This window comes from Engystomops pustulosus, chromosome 3 (genome assembly GCF_040894005.1).
Source record: "Engystomops pustulosus chromosome 3, aEngPut4.maternal, whole genome shotgun sequence".
Classification (NCBI taxonomy): domain Eukaryota; kingdom Metazoa; phylum Chordata; class Amphibia; order Anura; family Leptodactylidae; genus Engystomops; species Engystomops pustulosus.
Window position 1 is genome coordinate 11,036,420 of NC_092413.1, and position 25,221 is coordinate 11,061,640.

The 25,221-nt window shown below is 46.9% G+C and overlaps 1 protein-coding gene across 3 annotated transcripts; it reads right to left on the reverse strand.

Moving 5' to 3' along the window:
• Nucleotides 1–3,415: 3,415 nt before the first annotated feature.
• LOC140120954 (nuclear RNA export factor 1-like) lies at nucleotides 3,416–24,070 on the reverse strand. 3 transcript variants are annotated; one of them, XM_072140015.1, is made up of 22 exons: nucleotides 23,970–24,070; nucleotides 20,073–20,131; nucleotides 19,679–19,723; nucleotides 19,505–19,604; nucleotides 18,432–18,515; nucleotides 17,928–18,032; nucleotides 17,495–17,605; nucleotides 15,630–15,699; nucleotides 10,187–10,275; nucleotides 9,705–9,812; nucleotides 9,422–9,531; nucleotides 8,880–8,916; nucleotides 7,654–7,722; nucleotides 7,330–7,385; nucleotides 6,854–6,961; nucleotides 6,524–6,585; nucleotides 6,290–6,405; nucleotides 5,383–5,425; nucleotides 4,728–4,803; nucleotides 4,074–4,238; nucleotides 3,770–3,830; nucleotides 3,416–3,650 (listed from the first exon to the last, which is right to left on the reverse strand). In XM_072140015.1, the coding sequence occupies exons 2-22, from the start codon at nucleotides 20,096–20,098 to the stop codon at nucleotides 3,579–3,581; spliced, it is 1,713 nt and encodes a 570-aa protein (XP_071996116.1). In that variant the 5' UTR covers nucleotides 20,099–20,131; nucleotides 23,970–24,070; the 3' UTR covers nucleotides 3,416–3,578. The 3 variants fall into 3 exon arrangements, with proteins under 3 accessions (XP_071996116.1, XP_071996117.1, XP_071996119.1); XM_072140016.1 differs by having other exon boundaries at nucleotides 23,944–24,011; XM_072140018.1 differs by lacking the exon at nucleotides 23,970–24,070 and adding an exon at nucleotides 23,835–23,856.
• Nucleotides 24,071–25,221: the final 1,151 nt, after the last annotated feature.

The following is a 25,221-nucleotide window of genomic DNA, read 5'->3' on the forward strand; positions in this document are numbered from 1 at the left end:
GTGCGGTGTCATCACAGTGTCTGCTGGAAACACTACATCTCCCACCATGCTGCAGTCTGCTGGGGGTTGTAGTATCACAATGTTTGGATTGCACTAATACATTTATGTCGCTGCTTTCTATGAGGAAGCTGCGCTGCTCTTCTATATGACCTCTGATGAGCTGGTGGATCAACAGTAGGGATGTGGTAGGCGGCCATATTGACCACTACCCAGCTTTCCCAGTATCGGATGACCGTAGGGCTTTATTTGTTTCTGGAGATTTTGACCTAAAAGGGCAGCATACTCAGAAAGGGTTAATAATAATAATAAAAAAAAGCACTTGCCATGACTTTACAAAATGGATTTATTTGGGTGATGTCCTCACACTGCTGTTCCCAGGTTTGCTTGCTCCAGAGCCCCCTAAGTTAAGGCGGACTTCTGGTTTGGTAGTACAGCATTCACTTGGAGGGCAGTGGAGCAGCTCAGTGCAGAGGATGAAGAGCACAGCAGTGTGAGGACTAGACCCCAATGCACTTCAACTATCCTGGAATATAAACCCACAGCTGCTGACAGGATCTCTACTAATTATTTATCGCTGCAGTAACCTTCTCCCCCAGAGCTCTGGTGCGTCCATATTGTAGGGATCCGCATTGGAATTTGGCTGATCTGAAGGAAAAGTGCCCCTCCCTATTGTAGAAGGGGGGGGACGGGGCACTTACCTGAATAGCTAAATGCAGTCCATAAGAAATCTAAATCTGAATCTTCTTCTAAATTTATAGAGATTTCCATGATGTGGTGATTCAGCCTCCACTAGAGGGCGCTCACTGCTGTATGATGGAGGTGAGCGCCTCCTGGTGGTGACTGCAGGAAGCCCAGGTCTCATCTAATATATCATAATAGATCAAAAAGATTTACTTTGCACAGAATTTTGGACCTTTAAAAATGGTTGAGTGTTACCAGAATTTTAGGGATTGTGTGTGATTCTCATATATTGGTGGAGACTGATGGAAGGAGACCACTCGCTGCTTTGCTGGAGGATGTGACATGATCTGTGCGGGAGCATCATTGTGGATCTCTCTCCCTTGGCGTCTGACATCCAGATTTATACTGTATATAACAATCTATGGAGAACTTTCTCAGAACCGGTTACTGCCTATTAACCCTTTTCTTGCCACCCCCAGAGCAGCTCCCTGAAAAATGTACAAGTGCAATTGTGTGGAATAGAAGCTCCTGTGGCAGTCGGGCAAGGGGGCAGAACCCCCAAGTGGCAGTCGGGCAAGGGGGCGGACCCCCCCTATACTTTGTCTATGATATCTCATGGGTTGTCAGAAGGACGTGTCATACATTGTAAATTTAGTTCTTATAAATAATGTTTCTCCTCATTAAAGACAATTCTCTCCTTTAAGATTTCCTATAATGTAAATGGTGTCCGGTTCTTCTTTACAGGCTGCAGACCCCTAGATGGTTGTCCCCTGCTGTATATCCCCTGAAGCATAAAGGGGTCTTCCAGGAGAGGTGTAAAACAAAAAAAAAAAATAAAACTAGGCCCTCAATACCCTTCAATGCTTGCTCATAGACATATTACATACAAGTGGTGAGGTCCTATCTGCCATACTACAGCCAAGCACCAGCCCCACTCCATTATATAACAGTATGTAGTGAGCTCCCCCTAGTGGTGGCTGCAGGCAGCTATAATTCTGAGGGTTAGACAAGTAAGGTGTCCTGGGCTAGACTGTCACTAAAGGATGAGAGGCTAAGCTCCTCCATAGGGGATAAGAAATACATTGTATAATATAGGGGGTTATGTCTGGGGCTGCAACACATCACATACCCTGTGGACAGCTGGAAGAAAGGAGCCATGATTTCCTCTCCCCTTTAAGATGTGTAATACAGAGTAGATGTCACCATGTGCAGTGGGAAGTGTAGAAATTTGCATAGACATTGGTTTCTATTATAGATAGATAAGATAAAAATCTGCAGCCACAGAAAACCTGCAAGTGGTATATGGGCTGTGAGTGGTGCGATGTGACCCTCAGAGGACACCGTACAGGACCGCTAAAGATTCAGCCCAATGTGTGAGAAGGAAGGGGTCCCTCAAGAAGTAGGGGATGAGGACCACAGTGACTTCCTGTCCCAGAAATGAGAGTGCTGTATATACCCAGGTGTACTCCATGAAAGTGATCACAATAAACCTCCAGAACTGCAGGGTCCCAATCCTTGGTGGTGTGAGCACCAAGTCAGACACTGGGCTCAGTAGTTAAATGTACCTGTGCAGCGCAGGAAGGATGAGGGTTTCCATCAATGATGAACATCACAGGGACCAGAACTGCTGCACTGGAACAGCAGGGAATATTATAAGTACAAAAAGATGAAAACATTTCACCTACTGAAAGTCCTGCCCCGGCACCTGTGTCCTGCTGCTCTCTGGGGTGATACACACGAGAGGTGCTGGAGCAGGAATTTCAATAGGTGAGTATTTTTTTTTTATCTCCCTGTGAATTTTATACAAATTTACTCTTTTATTTTGAAAAATTTTGGAAATCCAAAACAAAAAATGTACAGGTAACACTGCTCAACCCTATTAGGTCTATGACCGCCCCCAGGCCACAAACTGGTTAATATTTACCTTGCTGACAAACATTCATTAATGGAAACCTTTCAGTTAAAGTAACTAAAGATATTAAAAACCACCATTATACAGCAGAACTATCCCTATATTGTTCCTCCCCATGCCTGTAAAGTTCCACAGTCCGTTTATAAAGTAGACTCACCATCCATGCATATTCATGTTCTTCCAGCTCAGCCGCCCCTCTAGTTTCCTTATTAAGAAGGGGCCTACTTTCTCTTCAGCTGAGCAAACTCGGCTCTGCTACATCATTCACCCCTCCCTCGGGAATGAGAAGTGCACTAGCTGTGTGACTCTCTGAAGAGAATTCCTTAGGGAACAGGGAATAAGGGAGCTCATGTCTCTCATAACTTGCCAATTCCCCCCTCCCTCAGGAATTCTCTTCTGCGAGTCACACACAGCCAGTGTCTCTCAGCTGAAGAAAAAGCAGGCCCTGCCAATCAGGAAGCTGGAGGCGCGGCTGAGCTGGAAGGACTCGCATGGGATCATTTGCATAGATGGGGAGTCAACTTTTTGAATGGAATGTGGAACTTTACAGGCATGGGGAGGAACAATATAGGGATAGTTGTGCTGCCATTTTCACAAGATATTTTTAGTAGTAGTGTGGATTAGTTTAACTCACAGGTTACTCAAAAATACCTTGGAATCAGGATGAGCACAGTAAGAGTTGGTTATAGGTCCAAGTATTCGTGTGATCACCTCCTGGGCGCGGTCATGTGACATATCATGAAATATCCTAACACAACATTTCCTTTAATGGATTTTTTTTTTTTTTTATATACAATACAAAAGTGAACGTTAACACTGAAGTCATAAAACCCGATCAATATATTAACAATATTATTCTATACACAACGTCACAGGAAATCAACAGAACCGTGCAAAATCTCTGCACAACCTCAGACACACAAAATAAGAAGTCAGGAATCTCCTCCGTGTAAAGAGCGCTCTTGGGGGGGGGGGGGGGGGGGAGCTATCCGCTTATGTCAGTGGTGGTCGGGGACTCCTCCGCTTCAAACGCCTGCGGGGGGATTCTGCCCTGGGCCTTCATGGGGAAGCAAAAAAAAAATAAATTGACATTCATATAAAGGGCCACAGCTCCATTTAGCTACATCTATTAAGTGGAGACCGTCAGCAAGGAGGTCGGGTAACAGTACAACTTACCTTCAGTAGCTGGAACGTTGTCCTCGCCTGCTGCACGTCCCAGTTATTGTCCTGGAGACATCTGCACAGAGAGAAGACGTGTCAGGCCCCCGCTGTCTGCACAGGGATCAATGTTGGGACAATCCTTACACATTAAGGAATCTTTTCTTTTTTAATCAGTGTTATCAGAGACCCTCATGTCACAACCTCTTAGGACTCATTTTTAGCTTCCAGGGTACAATGGGGGAGGGGGAGGTAAAAATCCTTTGTGGACTTCTCCGTAGTGTGAACAGGTGCACATAGTAGCCTAGACCTCCGCACTCACTTGAGGGCCCAGTCCTGTTTCATTCCTGTGTATATAGAGAGTGACCTGACGCGTTCATCTGCCGCGGAGGGAGGGGCTTGATCACATGTTGCCAGGACGGACTTGGAATTGTGCAGAATGACGTAAGAATTGAGTATCACCATCTGATCGTTTAATATCTGTGCCCTGGAAGAGACACAATCCTAAATGTATGGGAGGCAGGGGCCCGCAGGAGGGGGTGGCGCGCACTAGGCAGGGGCCCGCAGGAGGGGGCGGCGCGCACTAGGCAGGGGCCCGCAGGAGGGGGCGGCGCGCACTAGGCAGGGGCCCGCAGGAGGGGGCGGCGCGCACTAGGCAGGGGCCCGCAGGAGGGGGCGGCGCTCAGGAGGCAGGGGCCCGCAGGAGGGGGCGGCGCGCACTAGGCAGGGGCCCGCAGGAGGGAGCGGTGCTCAGGAGGCAGGGGCCCACAGGAGGGAGCGGTGCTCAGGGACCCGCAGGAGGGGGCAGTTTATTAGCATGGGGTGGCGCAGGACAGGGCAGAGGTGGGTCAGTTGGGGTGGGGGTGCAGGAGGGGAGTCAGTCGGCAGGGGGGCTCAGGACAAGCTGGCGGTGGGTCGGTCGGCAGGGGGGAGCAGTATGCACCACTCCCTACAGTCCCTCTGCCCTCCCTCATACCTGTCTCCTGAGGCCGGGACGATGATGAAGGTCCGTCTGAAGGGGATGAAGGACGTCTTGTGGCAGCTCATCTTCACTGTCAGGAAAAAGTCATTAACCCTGTGCTCTCTGCTTAAAGGCAACTAACATGGAGAAACATGATGATCCCTTATAGGAGACCTCATGTGCTGATGGATCTACGGACGAATATGTTTTTCATTCACAGACAGCAAGCAATTATTTTAGTGAAGTGATAAGCGCCGTGTGTGACAGGAGACGCCTTCTATACAAGACTCAGCACATCCTTTATCCGCTCAGCTCTATGATCCCAGGCATCTCCTGTTCACTGTCCCTAATGATGATCTATTCTTGGGTCATCACAGTATGTGATTTGTGGGGGGTCTGTCCGGACCCCACACGGATCAGTTTTCCCAGGTGGAGAGAGACTTAAAGGGCATCTAGCACCAGGATGAAGGACTGTATGCAAATGAGCCTGAGGGGCTCTAGGCTTCATTAACACCTACGGAGCCTGGAGCCCCTTAGGCTCATTTGCATACAGTCCTTCATCCTGGTGGTAGATGCCCTTTAAGGAGAAGGCTCTCTAGTGGTGACAACAGGGAACAGCAACACACAACCAATCTGAGCGCTCATTGTGGTAAGTGAGAAGACAACTTACTTTCCTTGAATTTTCCTTCCACGGTGAAGCACATGAGTGATGTCTGAGGAGAGAACATGAAGCGTATGATACATGAATGGACACTCCCTTTAAGTTCAGGTTCTCATGCAGCAGACGCCACTGTATTGGAGTCAGTTTGCTGCACAGAACCGGCTGCAGAGGTACAAGCCCAACACAGGATGGAGAATCGTGAGCCTAAGGAAAGATCAGTCTCTGGGTAAGAATTTCTTTCTATTATCTATCCAGGATACTAGGAATCCAGCAGCTCTTACTAAAGTGTATAAAGAGTTAAATAGCCGGGTTCCTCCAGTGATTAGTGTTAAAGGGAGACTCTGCCACAATAAAGCCAAATTAGTGTTCAATCCACATTACATCTGATGTACATCTCCTCCATCTACTCGCACATACTCCCCATAATTCAGTGTAGACCCTACTCAATGTATGTGGAAGACCCAGAGCCCCTCTACTCCCTCACACTGTGTGCAGGACAATCCATCTCCAAGGATCAGGACATTTTGTGGGTCCCGCACCACCCATATAATGATAATCCGGCCATGTGTGCACAGGGAGTTCCCTGCACCTAGGAAGAGAGGAGGGTTTTCTGTGACTTGGGGCCGCTTCTCCTCCAAAGGGCCCCCTGAACACAGTCACACTAAACCTCCCTGATGGCGGCCCTGCCTTAGATCCCAATGCCTCCGCCATGACTCTTCTCCATCCCCAGTGTCAGATCTGTTGCAGAAGTTTCTGTGTAAGCCGCATGCATCTACATCGACATGAAAAAACTCCTAGCGTTTGCTGCAAATCCAACATCAGGGAGCGAAGCTGATTTTTAGTTGCATAAAAATGTCTGCAACAGATCTGCCGTGTGTGAACCCTCCCCTACGCATCAGCAGGACATGAGACTCACAGTCTGGAAGCTGACATCCAGGGACATGGACGGGAGGTCGTGCTCCGTTCTCGGGAGGTTACACAGAAATCCCACCACCTGCAACCTGTTATATTTGATCAGCTGACGCCGCACATCTGGTGAGATAATAGAAATCAGAGAACAGTTATACCGGGGACAACCCCTTTAAGACAAGGCCAGTAAGTAGCGAATATCTGGCAGAATGAATAATCGGACCCATCTCTCGGTCCACACCTGGTCTTTTCACTCGCAGCAGGTTCCGGTTCTCCTTCCAGTATTCCTTAATCTGATCAAAGCTGAAATGCAGAAAAGACAAAATCTCTGTTACTGCACCGATACAGGACAAGGCCCCAGCAGTGACCTCCTGACCTCAGCGCCCCCCAACACTATGACCTATTCGTACAAAGCTTCACTATCTGTTCCAGACAACTGATGGAGTAAAAGCCATTTGGGCCCCTAATGTCACTGTCAGGGATTAGTAAAGGACACATTCCCTTTAAATAACAGGAACCAATGTAAGTGAAGATCATGTCCTGTCTACACGGGACCCCAAAGGACACCCACCAGATCCTTGGATAGAAGACATTGGGTAAACTGAACGAGCAGCAGGAGTTCTCGTGGTATAGAGATAGCAGGGCCTTGCGATCCTCAGAGTCGTACAGAGTGAAGTAACTGGAAGAGGAGGAAGAAGAGCAATGGCGTCAGAAGGCTGCAGCGTAAGGGCTTAGACACAGGTAGTGATGACTGAAAGAATGTAATTATATATACGCAGAGAAGTTACAATTTGGTACCGAGTGTAAACTCATCGGTAGAGTCATGTTTCATGCAGAGACCCCAGGACAGACGACAGACAGATACCAGACACTAATCCCCTGGATCCTACAGAAATGCAGGTAGCTTAGTGTCCCCCGAGCTGCTGACAGCTTCCCTCTACCAGGAGTTATATGCAGTGATCGCCCCCTAGTGGTAGCTGCAGCTCACAACAGGTTTATTAGTGAATTGTGCCCAGCAATGAATGGTTGAAGAGGTTTTTGACTTACTTTTGTAGAAACTTTGAGAGGTAAGTTTTGATCTCTTCACTAACGAAAAAGCTTCCCTAGGACGTAAGACGCGTCACATTAATATGATGAAGAGAAGACATGACCAAAACCTGATAAGTTGAGGCTCGGCCATCGCTGCACCAGTGTCAATCAGATGGCACAGGAGACTCCTGTAGTAATGGTCCATCCATAGGGAGTAACCGCTCCGCCATCATAGCAGCGTCCAATGAGTGCAGAGGATATGTTACTACGGGTGTAATACAAGTGCACATGCTGCAGGGTAACACGGACCCCCGCACAGATCTTATTACACGGGGGAATTACCTTTATCTGTGGGAGAGGTTTGGGATGTTCTTGCTCAAAAAACAGATTGTTTTTAAAATACAGCCCATCCTGCAAAAAACAAGACAACCACAATAATACCCAATACAGAACTGGGAAGGTCCAATGTCCGCAGTTACTTGCCCGGTTGTGGAAGTCACAGTAAAAAACATATGTACAAACCTAAAACTTCTCACTACCGAGGTTGCGTGACAATAGCCTCAATGTATCAGGGCAGATAATATATAGAGGGATTGATACTGAGATTTCTCTGATCAGAAACAATTGTAGCGAAACATCAGATGTAAGCAGTACAAGGTGGGTCTGGTTTGCACTGAAGGTTGCCATGCGATGGCAGATATGGTTGAGGATACAGAGTGTTGTACAGTTTGTAGGATCAAAACTCTATGTATACAATATGGGGCTGTAGTCCCACTGCCGCTAATTTTATGGGATAGGGAATGGGAGCCGCAGTGCTGCCAAGGATACAATCTCCTTTATGGTTGTACAGGTTCTGGCATGGAATAGGGGCGCAGGTCCAGCCTGTGCGAGCTACTTGTATGGGGAATCCCTGGTTCCATGATAGCTGGGGGTCCCGTCATGTCACCTACATCACATATCCCCAGTGCCAGGGAGAGCAGATCAGTATCATTAGTGGGAAGTGGCCTCACTCTAAGGTACATGCAGACCGTCCTGTGCTCACACGGGATCCCGGGCGAGCACAGCAGCGGGCGAGCACAGGAGAGGGCGAGCACAGGAGAGGGCGAGCACAGGAGCATCGGATCACAAAGTCTATGGGTGAGGTGACACACCGTGAGCGAGTCGGACATTTCCTATATTTGGACAGGTTTGCAGAGCAGCCGCTCCTCTGCCTGTGGGGGGGTAAGGACCGCTCACTCCTCCTCCTCCTGGTCCTATACTTGCCTGGGATCCCGGGCGAGCACAGGACGGTCTGCATGTACCTTAGAGTGAGGCCACTTCCCACTAATGATACTGATCTGCTCTCCCTGGCACTGGGGATATGCGATGTAAGTGACATGACGGGACCCCCAGCTATCATGGAACCAGGGATTCCCCATACAAGTAGCTCGCACACGCTGGACCTGCGCCCCTATTCCATGCCAGAACCTGTACAACCATAAAGGAGATTGTAGCCTTGGCAGCACTGCGGCTCCCATTCCCTATCCCACTATTCCATCTGAAGTGGATTGTGCTAGAGGAAAACTCACCAATTTCTCAATGGCAGGAAAGTGATAAGTTACCAATCTGTGGGGGGAGAGAAAATATCAGTGAGTGAAGGGAACGCTCCCCTCAAAGCTTAATCACTGAATAATAACGAGGAGCAGGACTCATTGTCAGTGTATTCCTCAGACCTGGAGTCCTGCTCCTCCCCCTTCAAGGTATAATTCAATGAATCAGCTGTGACTGGAGCGCTCCTATAATACAGGCGGTCCCCTACTTAAGGACACCCGACTTACAGACGGACCCCTCTGCCAACTGTGACCTCTGGTGAAGCTCTCTGGATGTTACTATAGTCCCAGACTGCAATGATCAGCTGTAAGAGGTCTGTAATGAAGCTTTATTGATAATCCTTGCTCCAATTACAGCAAAAATTTTCATCACTGGGGCAAAAAAATTTTTGTCTGGATCTACAATTATAAAATATACAGTTCCGACTGACATACAAATTCAACTTAAGAACAAACCTATGGACCCTATCTTGTATGTAACCTGGGGACTGCCTGTATAAGAAGTCAGAGGTCCTCCTGACCTGTAGTAGGCAGAGTAGCTCTCCACAGCCCTGTGCAGAGGGTTCCCCTCCAGCCACAGCTCCCGCAGCTCCAGGTTGTGGATCAGGTCCAGGTCTTGAACTTTGCAAAGCTGGAAGACACAAGGCAAGGTCATTCCTAGCAGAAGACCTGTGACTACTAGTATCTGCACCGGTCTATAGGGTCATACCCCAAAACATTACACAGGGCACATACACCCCGCTGTGTCACCTCCAGCACCGGCCCAAACCTTGCTGCACCACATCCTCTGATAGGACAACGTACCTTATTGAAGGAGAGGTTCAGGCTCTGCAGCTGCGGGGTCAGGTAGAAGAGATGAGCAAATTCGGTAAGTTTGTAGAGATTGTTGTGACTCAGGTTCAACGATCGCAGCTACACAGGAAAAACATAAGCCGTAAGACAAAAAATAGCTACAAGGGGAAGGCTGGTAATGAGCCTCCCCACATTGTAAGGATCCGAAACTTCACCAATACTTTCTAATTCACCCTCTCTTACTCAGAAGCATCAGAAGGGTCATAATCTATAATTCTATGCATCTGATCGAGGGATATAGTAGATTTAGTATAGGTATAATGTGTGAATGCCATATTTAAAGGGGGAGGAGGAGGAACAAAGTCTAATAAGAAGAGAAAGCAGCAGATTCCTCCCATCCATCCCACCACAGTAACCAGCAGACCCAGCGCTGCCACGTGTGGTTACAGGACCTTGTCCCATCATTACAGGTCCTGAAATGTCTGAATAATTACCTGAGGGAAACACTCCGAAATTATTTGCAAGACTATTTCTGTTACGGAAGGATTGTTCACCGAGAATATGATGTTGGCGGTTAACAGTCCTATGGAAAGACAATAAAATAAGATAAAGTTACATCCAGCACAGGCCGAGCCAGGTATGAAGAACATGGGGCCACAAACAGGATAAGCAGGGCCCCTATTTATTATTTTTTTAGTAATGTGATAGATGCACATAATAACTACACAAGCAGAATAGTGAGTGCAGCTCTGGGGTATAATACAGGATGTAACTCAGGATCAGTACAGGATATGTAATGTCATGTATGTACACAGTGACTGCACCAGCAGCAGAATAGTGAGTGCAGCTCTGGTGTATAATACAGGATGTAACTCAGGATCAGTACAGGATAAGTAATGTCATGTATGTACACAGTGACTGCACCAGCAGCAGAATAGTGAGTGCAGCTCTGGGGTATAATACAGGATGTAACTCAGGATCAGTACAGGATAAGTAATGTCATGTATGTACACAGTGACTGCACCAGCAGCAGAATAGTGAGTGCAGCTCTGGGGTATAATACAGGATGTAACTCAGGATCAGTACAGGATAAGTAATGCCATGTATGTACACAGTGACTGCACCAGCAGCAGAATAGTGAGTGCAGCTCTGGGGTATAATACAGGATGTAACTCAGGATCAGTACAGGATAAGTAATGCCATGTATGTACACAGTGACTGCACCAGCAGCAGAATAGTGAGTGCAGCTCTGGGGTATAATACAGGATGTAACTCAGGATCAGTACAGGATAAGTAATGTCATGTATGTACACAGTGACTGCACCAGTAGGAGAATAGTGAGTGCAGCTCTGGGGTATAATACAGGATGTAACTCAGGATCAGTACAGGATAAGTAATGCCATGTATGTACACAGTGACTGCACCAGCAGCAGAATAGTGAGTGCAGCTCTGGGGTATAATACAGGATGTAACTCAGGATCAGTACAGGATAAGTAATGTCATGTATGTACACAGTGACTGCACCAGCAGCAGAATAGTGAGTGCAGCTCTGGAGTATAATACAGGATGTAACTCAGGATCAGTACAGGATAAGTAATGTCATGTATGTACACAGTGACTGCACCAGCAGCAGAATAGTGAGTGCAGCTCTGGGGTATAGTACAGGATGTAACTCAGGATCAGCACAGGATAAGTAATGTCATGTATGTACACAGTGACTGCACCAGCAGAATAGTGAGTGCAGCTCTGGGGTATAATACAGGATGTAACTCGGGATCAGTACAGGATAAGTATCGCATGTATGTACACAGTGACTGCACCAGCAGCAGAATAGTGAGTGCAGCTCTGGGGTATAATACAGGATGTAACTCAGGATCAGTACAGGATAAGTAATGTCATGTATGTACACAGTGACTGCACCAGCAGCAGAATAGTGAGTGCAGCTCTGGAGTATAATACAGGATGTAACTCAGGATGAGTACAGGATAAGTAATGTCATGTATGTACACAGTGACTGCACCAGCAGCAGAATAGTGAGTGCAGCTCTGGAGTATAATACAGGATGTAACTCAGGATCAGTACAGGATAAGTAATGTCATGTATGTACACAGTGACTGTACCAGCAGCAGAATAGTGAGTGCAGCTCTGGAGTATAATACAGGATGTAACTCAGGATGAGTACAGGATAAGTAATGTCATGTATGTACACAGTGACTGCACCAGCAGCAGAATAGTGAGTGCAGCTCTGGGGTATAATACAGGATGTAACTCAGGATCAGTACAGGATAAGTAATGTCATGTATGTACACAGTGACTGCACCAGCAGCAGAATAGTGAGTGCAGCTCTGGGGTATAATACAGGATGTAACTCAGGATCAGTACAGGATAAGTAATGTCATGTATGTACACAGTGACTGCCCCAGCAGCAGAATAGTGAGTGCAGCTCTGGGGTATAATACAGGATGTGACTCAGGATCAGTACAGGATAAGTAATGTCATGTATGTACACAGTGACTGCACCAGCAGCAGAATAGTGAGTGCAGCTCTGGGGTATAATACAGGATGTAACTCAGGATCAGTACAGGATAAGTAATGTCATGTATGTACACAGTGACTGCACCAGCAGCAGAATAGTGAGTGCAGCTCTGGAGTATAATACAGGATGTAACTCAGGATCAGTACAGGATAAGTAATGTCATGTATGTACACAGTGACTGCACCAGCAGCAGAATAGTGAGTGCAGCTCTGGGGTATAATACAGGATGTAACTCAGGATCAGTACAGGATAAGTAATGTCATGTATGTACACAGTGACTGCACCAGCAGAATAGTGAGTGCAGCTCTGGAGTATAATACAGGATGTAACTCAGGATCAGTACAGGATAAGTAATGTCATGTATGTACACAGTGACTGCACCAGCAGCAGAATAGTGAGTGCAGCTCTGGAGTATAATACAGGATGTAACTCAGGATCAGTACAGGATAAGTAATGTCATGTATGTACACAGTGACTGCACCAGCAGCAGAATAGTGACTGCACCTCTGGGGTATAATACAGGATGTAACTCAGGATCAGTACAGGATAAGTAATGTCATGTATGTACACAGTGACTGTACCAGCAGCAGAATAGTGAGTGCAGCTCTGGGGTATAATACAGGATGTAACTCAGGATCAGTACAGGATAAGTAATGTCATGTATGTACACCGTGACTGCACCAGCAGCAGAATAGTGAGTGCAGCTCTGGAGTATAATACAGGATGTAACTCAGGATCAGTACAGGATAAGTAATGTAATGTATGTACACAGTGACTGCACCAGCAGCAGAATAGTGAGTGCAGCTCTGGAGTATAATACAGGATGTAACTCAGGATCAGTACAGGATAAGTAATGTCATGTATGTACACAGTGACTGCACCAGCAGCAGAATAGTGAGTGCAGCTCTGGAGTATAATACAGGATGTAACTCAGGATCAGTACAGGATAAGTAATGTCATGTATGTACACAGTGACTGTACCAGCAGCAGAATAGTGAGTGCAGCTCTGGGGTATAATACAGGATGTAACTCAGGATCAGTACAGGATAAGTAATGTCATGTATGTACACCGTGACTGCACCAGCAGCAGAATAGTGAGTGCAGCTCTGGAGTATAATACAGGATGTAACTCAGGATCAGTACAGGATAAGTAATGTATGTACACAGTGACTGCACCAGCAGCAGAATAGTGAGTGCAGCTCTGGAGTATAATACAGGATGTAACTCAGGATCAGTACAGGATAAGTAATGTCATGTATGTACACAGTGACTGCACCAGCAGCAGAATAGTGAGTGCAGCTCTGGAGTATAATACAGGATGTAACTCAGGATCAGTACAGGATAAGTAATGTCATGTATGTGCACAGTGACTGCACCAGCAGCAGAATAGTGAGTGCAGCTCTGATGTATAATACAGGATGTAACTCAGGATCAGTACAGGATAAGTAATGTCATGTATGTACACAGTGACTGCACCATCAGCAGAATAGTGAGTGCAGCTCTGGGGTATAATACAGGATGTAGCTCAGGATCAGTACAGGATAAGTAATGTCATGTATGTACACAGTGACTGCACCAGCAGCAGAATAGTGAGTGCAGCTCCGGAGTATAATACAGGATGTAACTCAGGATCAGTACAGGATAAGTAATGTCATGTATGTACACAGTGACTGCACCAGCAGCAGCAGAATAGTGAGTGCAGCTCTGGAGTATAATACAGGATGTAACTCTGGATCAGTACAGGATAAGTAATGTCATGTATGTACATAGTGACTGCACCAGCAGCAGAATAGTGAGTGCAGCTCTGGGGTATAATACAGGATGTAACTCAGGATCAGTACAGGGTAAGTAATGTCATGTATGTACACAGTGACTGCACCAGCAGCAGAATAGTGAGTGCAGCTCTGGGGTATAATACAGGATGTAACTCAGGATCAGTACAGGATAAGTAATGTCATGTATGTACACAGTGACTGCACCAGCAGCAGAATAGTGAGTGCAGCTCTGGGGTATAATACAGGATGTAACTCAGGATCAGTACAGGATAAGTAGTGTCATGTATGTACACAGTGACTGCACCAGCAGCAGAATAGTGAGTGCAGCTCTGGGGTATAATACAGGATGTAACTCAGGATCAGTACAGGATAAGTAATGTCATGTATGTACACAGTGACTGCACCAGCAGCAGAATAGTGAGTGCAGCTCTGGGGTATAATACAGGATGTAACTCAGGATCAGTACAGGATAAGTAATGTCATGTATGTACACAGTGACTGCACCAGCAGAATAGTGAGTGAAGCTCTGGAGTACAATACAGGATGTAACTCTGGATCAGTACAGGATAAGTAATGTCATGTATGTACATAGTGACTGCACCAGCAGAATAGTGAGTGCAGCTCTGGGTATAATACAGGATGTAGCTCAGGATCAGTACAGGATATGTAATGTATGTACACAGTGAGTAGTGAGTGCAGCTCAGGAGCCATACAGCAACCAAATGCATAACAGAAATCAGACTGTACTGAGGACATTATAGCTGGCCTGTTATACCCCTTACTTCCCACTAGAGAGCGGCAGTGAGCGCCCCCCTGCAGTGACATTGTATATTACATGGAGGTTGTACCAGTCCTGGTAGCGGGGGAGGGGGGGGGGGAGGGGGCGTCTCTCCGTGGACGCGCTCGCTGTGTGTGCACCGTGTAAGCGGCGGCTGAGGTTTGGTCACACATGACGCGCCGCTGCCTGCTGGAAGCCATTACACACAGGGAACGCGGCCAGAAAACAATGGAGCAAACAGTAACGTCACAAGGAGCATCGCGCTGCGCCTGGTATTGAGCCGCTGCTGCCGCAGGGTCTGGGGTTTAATTGCATTACCCTGGGCTGCTCTGACATGTAATCCCCAGACTCCAGCCTTTAACCCCTTCTTCCCCCAGTCCTCATAAGAAGCCAAACATGGAGGCTGCATGCAAATGACTGTAACATTACTCCGTGCGCCCGTCACTGCCCACCACCAATCTGTACGGAGGCAAGAGACTGGCAAAAGGGGACAGCACTGACTAACTGTGAGCAGATGGCAGGGGTGGGCCTTACTCCTGGGGACACCCATAGAGGGCACTAGAGAAGAAGACAATGTCATTCCCCTAAAGGGTCACATCCAAACAAAGGGGATCTGTAAGTATCAGTGAGCGTGCAGCCAGGGGCAGGTATTGTCACTGTGTATATTGTAGTAGGAGCTTCACAGAGTGGAAAGCAGTGTGAGGACACATCCCCCACACACAGTCCTGCTGCTACTAACAACACTCACAAAGGTCTGATTACACATCTCTCCAGGGATAATACAAGACCCTGGCTGCAGTCTCTATAGTCACTCCTGCTGACGGGTTCTGTATTGAGATACTTCTTACCTGGGTCATTTTCTAGGTCACTTAGGTCAAGGCTTTCATGCGTCTGGTCGTACCTTTTGTAGAGACACGACTACGAGAAGGTGAGAGGTGACAGGCATTAAAACCAAAGCGAAGGGAATACAGAAAAATTCTTCAATTTAGTGAAGCTAAATAAGTCACAGGAGATAGAGAGAGGAGGAGATCAGGGGAAGAGGTCATTACTCCGTCCATTGGGAGCGGCTCTACAATCTTTCCCATACAACCACTAACTATATGGCCCCTTCCACTTCCCCAGCGATGATCCTCTCCCGACAAGCAGGGCAGAGAGCTCCTCCTATTGGCCTCCCTGCAGTGACCTCACTGAGCATGTGTGTCCACCGGCTCTCAGCTCAGTAGGTGGACATGTACATTGATATCCACAGTGAACACCAGGTGGCGCCATACGATCCATACAGTGTGGAAAACTAGACTGTGCAAAGGCATCTAGAGGAGACTCAGACACAACCAGCAGATCGCGCCCTTCTACTCAGTGCCACCTGTAGTTGGCAGCGCTCTCCCGGGCACACGGGTCTCCTGCTCATCTGTTGATTTTGGGAAGCAGATGGTACAGTGTGACACATGGAAGTGACGGATATATTTACCACAAAAAAATCATCTTGGTTTCCTGCTTCTAGGAAATGTTGTGTATGTAACACGTATTCTATTAGAATAATCACATCTGCAGCGCCGGGCGGCTTTCTCTTTTGATGGTCTTAAAGGGGTTGTCCCCCATCTCAGCAAATTATAATAGAAAGTTATGCAATTTTCCAACATACTATCTATATAAATTCCTGACAGTTTAAGATCTCTGCTTGCTGTGATACAATAGAAAGTTCTAGGTTTACTTCCAGTGGATAGAAATGGGACCATGGTCACAAAGGTGACAAACTTTTCATTGTACAAATAATAATATTTATTTGCTGAAATGGCAACACCCCTTTAACCCCTTAAGGACGCAGCCTTTTTTTGTTCAAAGATATTTAAATGTCTGTGTACAGAACGGTGTGAGGCCGTATTGCACTTTGCAGCGATGGTATCTATTATTCCACGCCGAGTACCGGAAAGTGGGGGGAAAAAAATTCCAAAACACATTTGCGCCATTTTCTTGTGGCCTCGGGTTTTTACGACTTTCCCTGTGCGCCCCAAATAACACCTGTACTTTATTCTTTGGATCGGTACGACCACGGAGATGCTACATTTCTACAGAATTTATGGCGTTTTGATACATTTTAAATGATTAAAACCTTGCGTACAAAAAAAAAATTATTAGTTTCGCCATCTGACGCTATAAGATTTTTTAATACTTCAGTGTACGGAGCTGTGGGAGGTGTCATTTTTCTAGGGATGAGCTGATGTTTTCATTGCTATCACTTTGAGGACTGTACTGTCTTTTGATCACTTTTTGTTACATTTTATATATGTTGCAAAATGGCAAAAAAAAAGTGGCCTTTCGGACATGAGGGCGCTATTTTCTGTTACGGGGATCGATAACAGTTATAATAATTCGATAGACCGGACATTTTGGGATGTGGCGATGCCTTATATGTTTATGATTTTACGTGTTTATTTATTTATTTTTTTAAATCAGATAAACTTTATTAACGCAGATAATTACAAGTATTGTCTTGCATTTCTTTATACATATACCAACTTAAACCCCTACCCAACCATCACCCCCTCCCCTCACGGTCCATTCCCCTCTCTTCCCCTCCTCATCCTGATTGATAGGGCTCCATGACGTGTTTATTTATTTTTAGTTCAGTTTTAGGGAAAGGGGTTTTTCAGAATCCATTTAAGACCGGTCGCACAAAAAAAACACCAAACACCGGAATTCTTCAAGAATTTACCTGGATGCGTTCAGCCTTGTGGTCCAGGTAGTTCACTGTGTCCATAGGGCGGAGGATACTCACATCCCTCGGCTCGGACGGTGTATAGATTGGCGCCGCTTTAATAATTATCTGTAAATTCGGAACAACACCATTGGTTACTATACACAAGAGCGATGAGAACAGGAACACCTTCCACAGGACACACGCAACTCATGTACATAAAATATACAGCAAACTGAAAAAGGAAACTTAAAGGGGTTCTCCAGTGACAAACAATGTAACTCCAGGGACTAACTTGCTAATCTCAGGGTCTCGGTGATGGATCTGAGCTCTATATGCTCCCGCAAGCTCTCTTCATCTTAGGGGAGGACGGACCCCGTTCTTGTGATCAGTGGGGGGTCCGTCACCTAATAACCCCTTTAAGTCTGTAAATAGTAATGATACCGGATACCTTGTGGTAGTGGGAACCTTGTATCTTCTTTGATGCTTTCACAAGAGATCGGGCAATGGAGAAATTGTCCACAAAGAAAGCAGCCATGTGGTTTATGTAGTGAAACTGGGAAAACACAACATATTAGACCTCATACATATTCAAGATATTTGTCTTTACAGGACATCACCAAATCAAGAATTGTAAACCAAACATACAGACATACTGGTGTGCGCCCAGTTTTTTCTTAAAAAGGCTTTTACAATTATGCAAATGAACCTGATGGACTCAGGCTCATTTGCATAATATTTAAAGCCCTTTTTTTTTCTTAAAAACAAGGACATAAGAAACTAAGAGAAGAGCAGATCCTGCCAGAGGGGGCGCGCACCAGTATGTCTGTATGCTTAGTGTACAGTCCTTTAAAGGAAATACTCCAGTCACAGCTCATTCACCGAATTATATCCGTCCCCCAACGGCCGTGTGAATGGCCACAGGGGCATAAACGCTATATGTCGGAAGCCGTACCTGGAAAGCTCTGAAGTGAAAGCCGCACTCGTTTTCTATGTTACTCAGTAGCCACATCTTATCGTAGTTGCGTCCATACGGAATCTACTGACAAAGGCACAAGTGAGGTGATGGGAGAGGGATGTGGTGCACAGGATGTTACATGGGACCGAACAATAAGGATACGCCCTCTATAGCGCCCTGGTTGTGGGCCACAAGGACCCTTTTAAAGGGACACTCCAGTCACAGCTGATTCCTCGAATGATACATTGTGCAGGGTCTGATGGGAGGAGCAGGACTCCTGGAATACAAAGACAATGAGTCCTGCACCGTGTATTATCCAATGATTCTTCTGTGACTGGAGTGTCCCGTTAACCTCTATACAGTGACTGGAATCTTATGGATACACTTAGAATATGTACCAAGCATGAGGTTATAACGTGATGCGATCACAACTGTATCCAGCTGCATGGAGTTTATTCTCAAAGGAAATCTACCATTAGTTATACTGCTGGTAGCACTTACAGGCTTGCCAGCGACACCGTGACTGGTGCTGTACGTAGTAAGAGCAGGGACACCCCCATTAACAGAAAAAGAGAGTTTTCCTCCCAGCCGAGGAGCTAGCAGAGAGCCGGTGACGTCAAATAGCCAGGTCTTGGAGAGAGCGGGGCGAAAGCTCTCTCCTAGCGCTTAGAGCCAGCGGGACCCGCCGCGCACAGCTGTCTCCTAGCTCCTTGAGTGGGAGAAGGCAGGACTAGCAGTGCCAGGTGTGAATAAATTTTAAAAAACCGAGATGACGATAGGCGCTTAGGTGACGTCAGCCTAAGCACCTCCTGCAAATTTACATATTCATGAAAACTCTTTTTTCCTGTAAATGGTGCCGTACTACGAACAGTTCCAGGAACGACGTCACCCACCGGGCCTGTAAGTGCCACCATCTGGTCCTTTACCGTTACAAGAGAAAAACATTTATTCCAAGTTACACTTTTAAATCCCATAAAAGCCAAACAACCCACATACAGTAAATACACCACAATCATGTAAAAAAAAAAAGTGAAAACTTTTATGAAACATTGTAACATGTCATAGGGCACCGTTATCTTAAACCACAGCTCCTTCAGGTTCTGAGGCTTCGGGTTTCTGCAGTTCTCCAGCTTCTCCTCATATTTATGCCATCTGGATCCATAGGGGTTCCTACAAGAGAAACACTCATGACCCGGAGGCTCCTGACCGCATCACATGTCACGGGAGGGGAGTTGAAAATGTACCGGCCACCGCTCTTCACCACTCGCTTCCCTCTCGATAGCTGGACCCTGTTGGGGTGGAAAAAGCCACAAAGTTAATGCTTACGCATAAGCTAGAGGATGTAATACAGCACAGTATAGAGAGCACAGCAGTGTGAGGACACACCCCCAGTACAGTCCTGGAATATAACCCCATATATCACAGTCCTGCAGCTACTAACCACATACACAGCGGTCTGATTACACACCTCTCCAGGGACAATACATAACACTGGCTGCGGTCTGTATGGTCACACATATGATAAAAAGTTTTTTGTGCTTCACCCACTTCCATGAAACACACCAACACCTACAAGACTTCCCAAAGATTTCTCCAATTCTGGACAAACCCTTTAAATCCTGTATGGCATATCCTTACCGCAGTTGGTAGCAGTCCTCTTGCATGGTGACTGTATTTTGTAGTAGCTCCGTCTAAAGCTGCAAAACAATTGAAGCCCATAAACAAACTATATACAGGGGCATGTGGTTACAAGCAACCTTTGGGTCAATCATATGGTGACTGCTTTCCAGCCATGAGCCCAGACATGACCACAGCAGCCCATGTGACAGGTGGATGGATTCAGCTTGTTGGGGGCCAGAATTGAGCCTACGTGTACATACAGTGCATAACCCTGGTCATATGTCCACAGCCGCAGCGGCAGGAGAGGACCCGGGAGCAGTGAGGGCACAGAGCAGAGTGGCAGGAGGATACCCGGGAGCAGTGGGGACACAGAGCAGAGTGGCAGGAGGATACCCGGGAGCAGTGAGGGCACAGAGCAGAGTGGCAGGAGGATACCCGGGAGCAGTGAGGGCACAGAGCAGAGTGGCAGGAGGATACCCGGGAGCAGTGGGGACACAGAGCAGAGTGGCAGGAGGATACCCGGGAGCAGTGAGGGCACAGAGCAGAGTGGCAGGAGGATACCCGGGAGCAGTGAGGACACAGAGCAGAGTGGCAGGAGAGGAGCCGGGATCAGTGAGGACACAGAGCAGAGTGGCAGGAGAGGACCCGGGAGCAGTGAGGGCACAGAGCAGAGTGGCAGGAGAGGACCCGGGAGCAGTGAGGGCACAGAGCAGAGTGGCAGGAGAGGACCCGGGAGCAGTGAGGACACAGAGCAGAGTGGCAGGAGAGGACCCGGGAGCAGTGAGGACACAGAGCAGAGTGGCAGGAGGATACCCGGGAGCAGTGAGGACACAGAGCAGAGTGGCAGGAGAGGAGCCGGGATCAGTGAGGACACAGAGCAGAGTGGCAGGAGAGGACCCGGGAGCAGTGAGGGCACAGAGCAGAGTGGCAGGAGAGGACCCGGGAGCAGTGAGGGCACAGAGCAGAGTGGCAGGAGAGGACCCGGGAGCAGTGAGGGCACAGAGCAGAGTGGCAGGAGAGGACCCGGGAGCAGTGAGGACACAGAGCAGAGTGGCAGGAGAGGACCCGGGAGCAGTGAGGGCACAGAGCAGAGTGGCAGGAGAGGACCCGGGAGCAGTGAGGACACAGAGCAGAGTGGCAGGAGAGGACCCGGGAGCAGTGAGGGCACAGAGCAGAGTGGCAGGAGAGGACCCGGGAGCAGTGAGGGCACAGAGTGGAGCAGTAGGAGGGTATCCGGGAGCAGTGAGGACACAGAGCAGAGTAGGAGGAGAGGACCCGGAAGCAGTGAGGGCACTGAGTGGAGCAGTAGGAAAGGAGCCAGGAGCAGTAAGGACACAGAGCAGAGTGGCAGGAGAGAACCCGGGAGCAGTAAGGACCTGAGAGGAGTGAGGACACAGAGCAGAGTGGCAGGAGAGAATATCTCAACTGCACTAACCACTACCCAGCCTTCTGTACCAATGATCTGCCATCAGTTATGGAGGCGCTAATAGGACTGTGATCATCAGGGTGTGGACCACGCTTGTCAGATTGTATGCGGCCGGTTGGCGTGAGCGGTGCATACTCTTCTAGGCTTTTACTTGAAATGAAAATGACTGCACTTTATGTACATGCTCAGTAGTGAAGCTCTTCCTACAGATCAGAGGAGTGAGGCACTGGTAATGAAGGCCAGCATCTATCTCAGCTCTGCTAGAGGGACCAGGAAAACACCAACGTGGACTCGGAGACCATTCTAGTGGAGCTGCAGTTGGAGTTAGGCTATCGATGCAGGAACTCGGCTGCTCAATCGGACTTCAGATGTGAAAAGATGCAATTACAAGCTGGACAAGAACGATGACAAGACAACCACCTGTCACCCACCAAGCGCCACCACATGGTTCATCTGTTTATGGTTGCGAACAGTGATGCAACCGTCACAACATCTAGCTGACAGTACACTGCTTGCTTCATATGATGGTTTCCCAGTCTTGCTGGATGTGAATGTGACTATAACAATACAGCAAGCAGAGATCATGAAAAGCGCGAGGAACTGGAAGCAAGAATGTGCAGAAAATGGAGAAAAATCACTTCATTTCTACATAAATGCCCTTAACGTCAGGTCCACACAGAGCAGTGCAGATTTTATGTAGCGATGATGCGGCCGTATTATAGATCTCTACACCATATACACCCCATATAAAAATCTATAAGCATATACTGTGTCTCTGTGCATCCTATTCCCCTCCCCCCCCCCAAATGTTCAATCATACACCATATACACCACCTATAGAAATCTATAAGCATATATTGTGTCTCTGTGCATCCTATTCCCCTCCCTCCCCCAAGTGTTCAATCATACACCATATACACCACCTATAGAAATCTATAAGCATATACTGTGTCTCTGTGCATCCTATTCCCCTCCCCCCCCCAAATGTTCAATCATACACCATATACACCACCTATAGAAATCTATAAGCATATATTGTGTCTCTGTGCATCCTATTCCCCTCCCCCCCAAATGTTCAATCATACACCATATACACCACCTATAGAAATCTATAAGCATATACTGTGTCTCTGTGCATCCTATTCCCCTCCCCCCCCAAATGTTCCATCATACACCACCTATAGAAATCTATAAGCATATATTGCGTCTGTGCATCATACCCCCCCCAAATGTTCCATCATACACCACCTATAGAAATCTATAAGCATATACTGTGTCTGTGCATCATACCCCCCCCAAATGTTCCATCATACACCACCTATAGAAATCTATAAGCATATATTGCGTCTGGCTGAACCGTCCTGCCCGGAAATGAAGTTGCTCACATTTGGGTTGGCCATTCCAGGCAGCACCCGCCGCGAGGGTGATGGGAGTGGGACGCAAGTGCGTAAGGCACCTCAAAGTTGGAAATGACGTCAGAACACAGGCGAGAAAAAAATGGGTTAAAAAACGATATACAAATTTGCATTAATAACGCATTATAGAACACAAATCCGCACATAAAACCAAACATATTTTAAGCAGATTTATATGCGTTTTTCTACACGCGCGGCTTTCAGGGGTCGCACGGAAACTCCTTAAATTATTAATAGTTATGATGCTGGGACTCCCAAAGCAGAATTCAGTCCATGAAATGGCTCCACCACATGGTCTGTGCCTCATGGACTAAGCTCATTCATGTGAATAGGGGTCAATTTCCATCAACATTTTTTATTTTGTGTTTGGGGGGGGGGGGGATGTTAGTAGTAAAGTATCAGCTTTTTTTTTAACAGAGCTGTTTAAAGTAGCAGAGAACGAATATAAAGCTTTCTGTCAGGGTGCGTTCTCGCTCTTTGGTTACGTTTAAAGCACATTAAACAGCGGAGTGGAGATTTGCCTAATCACATTACTATTTACATTTGATAACAATGTTAACATATGTGTTAACATCACATTCATAATGCGCTTTGTAAACACAAATGTTAACAGTAATGTAATTAAGCAAATCACCTCTCCACAGCTGTATTAATACAGTTTAAAACGCAACCAAAACGCAAAGTGTGGCCGCGCCCTTAGTGCCCTTTGCAGGAGGTAAAAATAAAAAACTCAGGAAGAGAAGGTTTTAAATAAAATTAGAACAAAGTTATTCTGTGACAAATCCTGGTCACAGGCACAATCTGTGTCATGGTGTCCCCTCTGCTTTGTGGCCCAGTGTGCAGCACAGTCACAGTTATGGTGGATTAAGATGCTTCACTTCCATCACAGTAACAGTGATTTCATCAAACGTGACAATAACGCATTGTGTGAACGCAAACCTAAGTGAAATATTCATCATGCCCAGTGAAGGCGCCTAACCCCAGGCCGCATATGGCACAACCTCTCCCCGCCATGAGCTCAGACCCCTCAGCCCTCCCGCGCACTCACTGCTGTCACCAGAGAAGCTCCATTACCTCCTGCGTCATCACCACTCCCGCCCGCTGCCGCGCACGGCGCCTCCCGATGACGTCAGCGGCCCCGCCCCTGCACAAGCGCCCTCAGAGGACGGGGCTGCTCGCTGTGCGAGTGTTAATAAAGTTAATTGAAAGTAAACTGAGATTGTAAAAAAGCAATACGTATGGTCAATGTAAAATAAACTAAATATTATACTTACATCCCTCCCATGTGGGAAGTAAAATTTCATAAAATGGTCACCATGAGGTGGCGGTGCTTAAAATAAAATATATACATGAAAAATGATCTACTCTGCGATATCCAGATGTGCACGTGACCTGGATATCATATTTGCAGTAACTTTTCTTTAGGCCACTTTCACATGTGGCGTTTCTATGGCGTTTTGAAACTTGAGTGTTTAGGCCGGTGACACACGTGTCGTTTTTGGTGCGTTTTTTCTTTGCGTTTTCATGTCCTTGTGCGGTCACACATTGAAGGACATTTACTATGGCGTTTCCGCCAGTTTTGTGGCGCTCTCACCGCATCTTCTGCTCTGAGACCCATTTATTAGCTGGCGGCGCCAGAAAAAAATACTTTTTCCGTCTGCTCCGACTCTTCTCCGAAAAGGGGCGTGGCTTTGGCGGAGTGGAAACTCAGACACAATTAATATGTGTCGCAGCCCTTTTTGGGCGCTGTAAACTGGCGGAAAGTAGACCAAAAGAAAACTGGTCTAGCAGGGACTGTTGGACACATTTCTGGTACTCAGGACAGATTTTGGTCCCAGAGACAGAAAATGGTCTCTGCGCCAGAAATGTCTCTGCACAGCTCTAAAATATTAAATGTGTATCTTCTTTCCGAGAGGAGGTCGGTAACAAAGCCAATGCAGACACCGACACTTTAAGTAAATGTCCCCCATTGTGTCTAACGCATGTGTTTAAAAACGCAGTGCAACAGCTGAGGAGAGATTTGCCCGATAACAGCTGTTAACACTTGCGTTTACAAAACGCATTCATTACCATTGCATTTTGTAAACGCAAATGTTAACAGCTGTTTAATTAGGCAAATATTTCTCCATCTGCTGGAATGTTTTTGAAACACACGCGTTAAACGCGTTAGACCTAAAGGTGGTGACACACGTGGCATTTTGAACCAGTTTTTAGGCCGTTTTTAATCAGTCCGTTATAAAACGCATGTGTTTTAAAACACATCCGTTCTTTTTTCTCAATTACCATAATTTTTTAACGGACTGCTTGAAAACGGCCTAAAAACGGG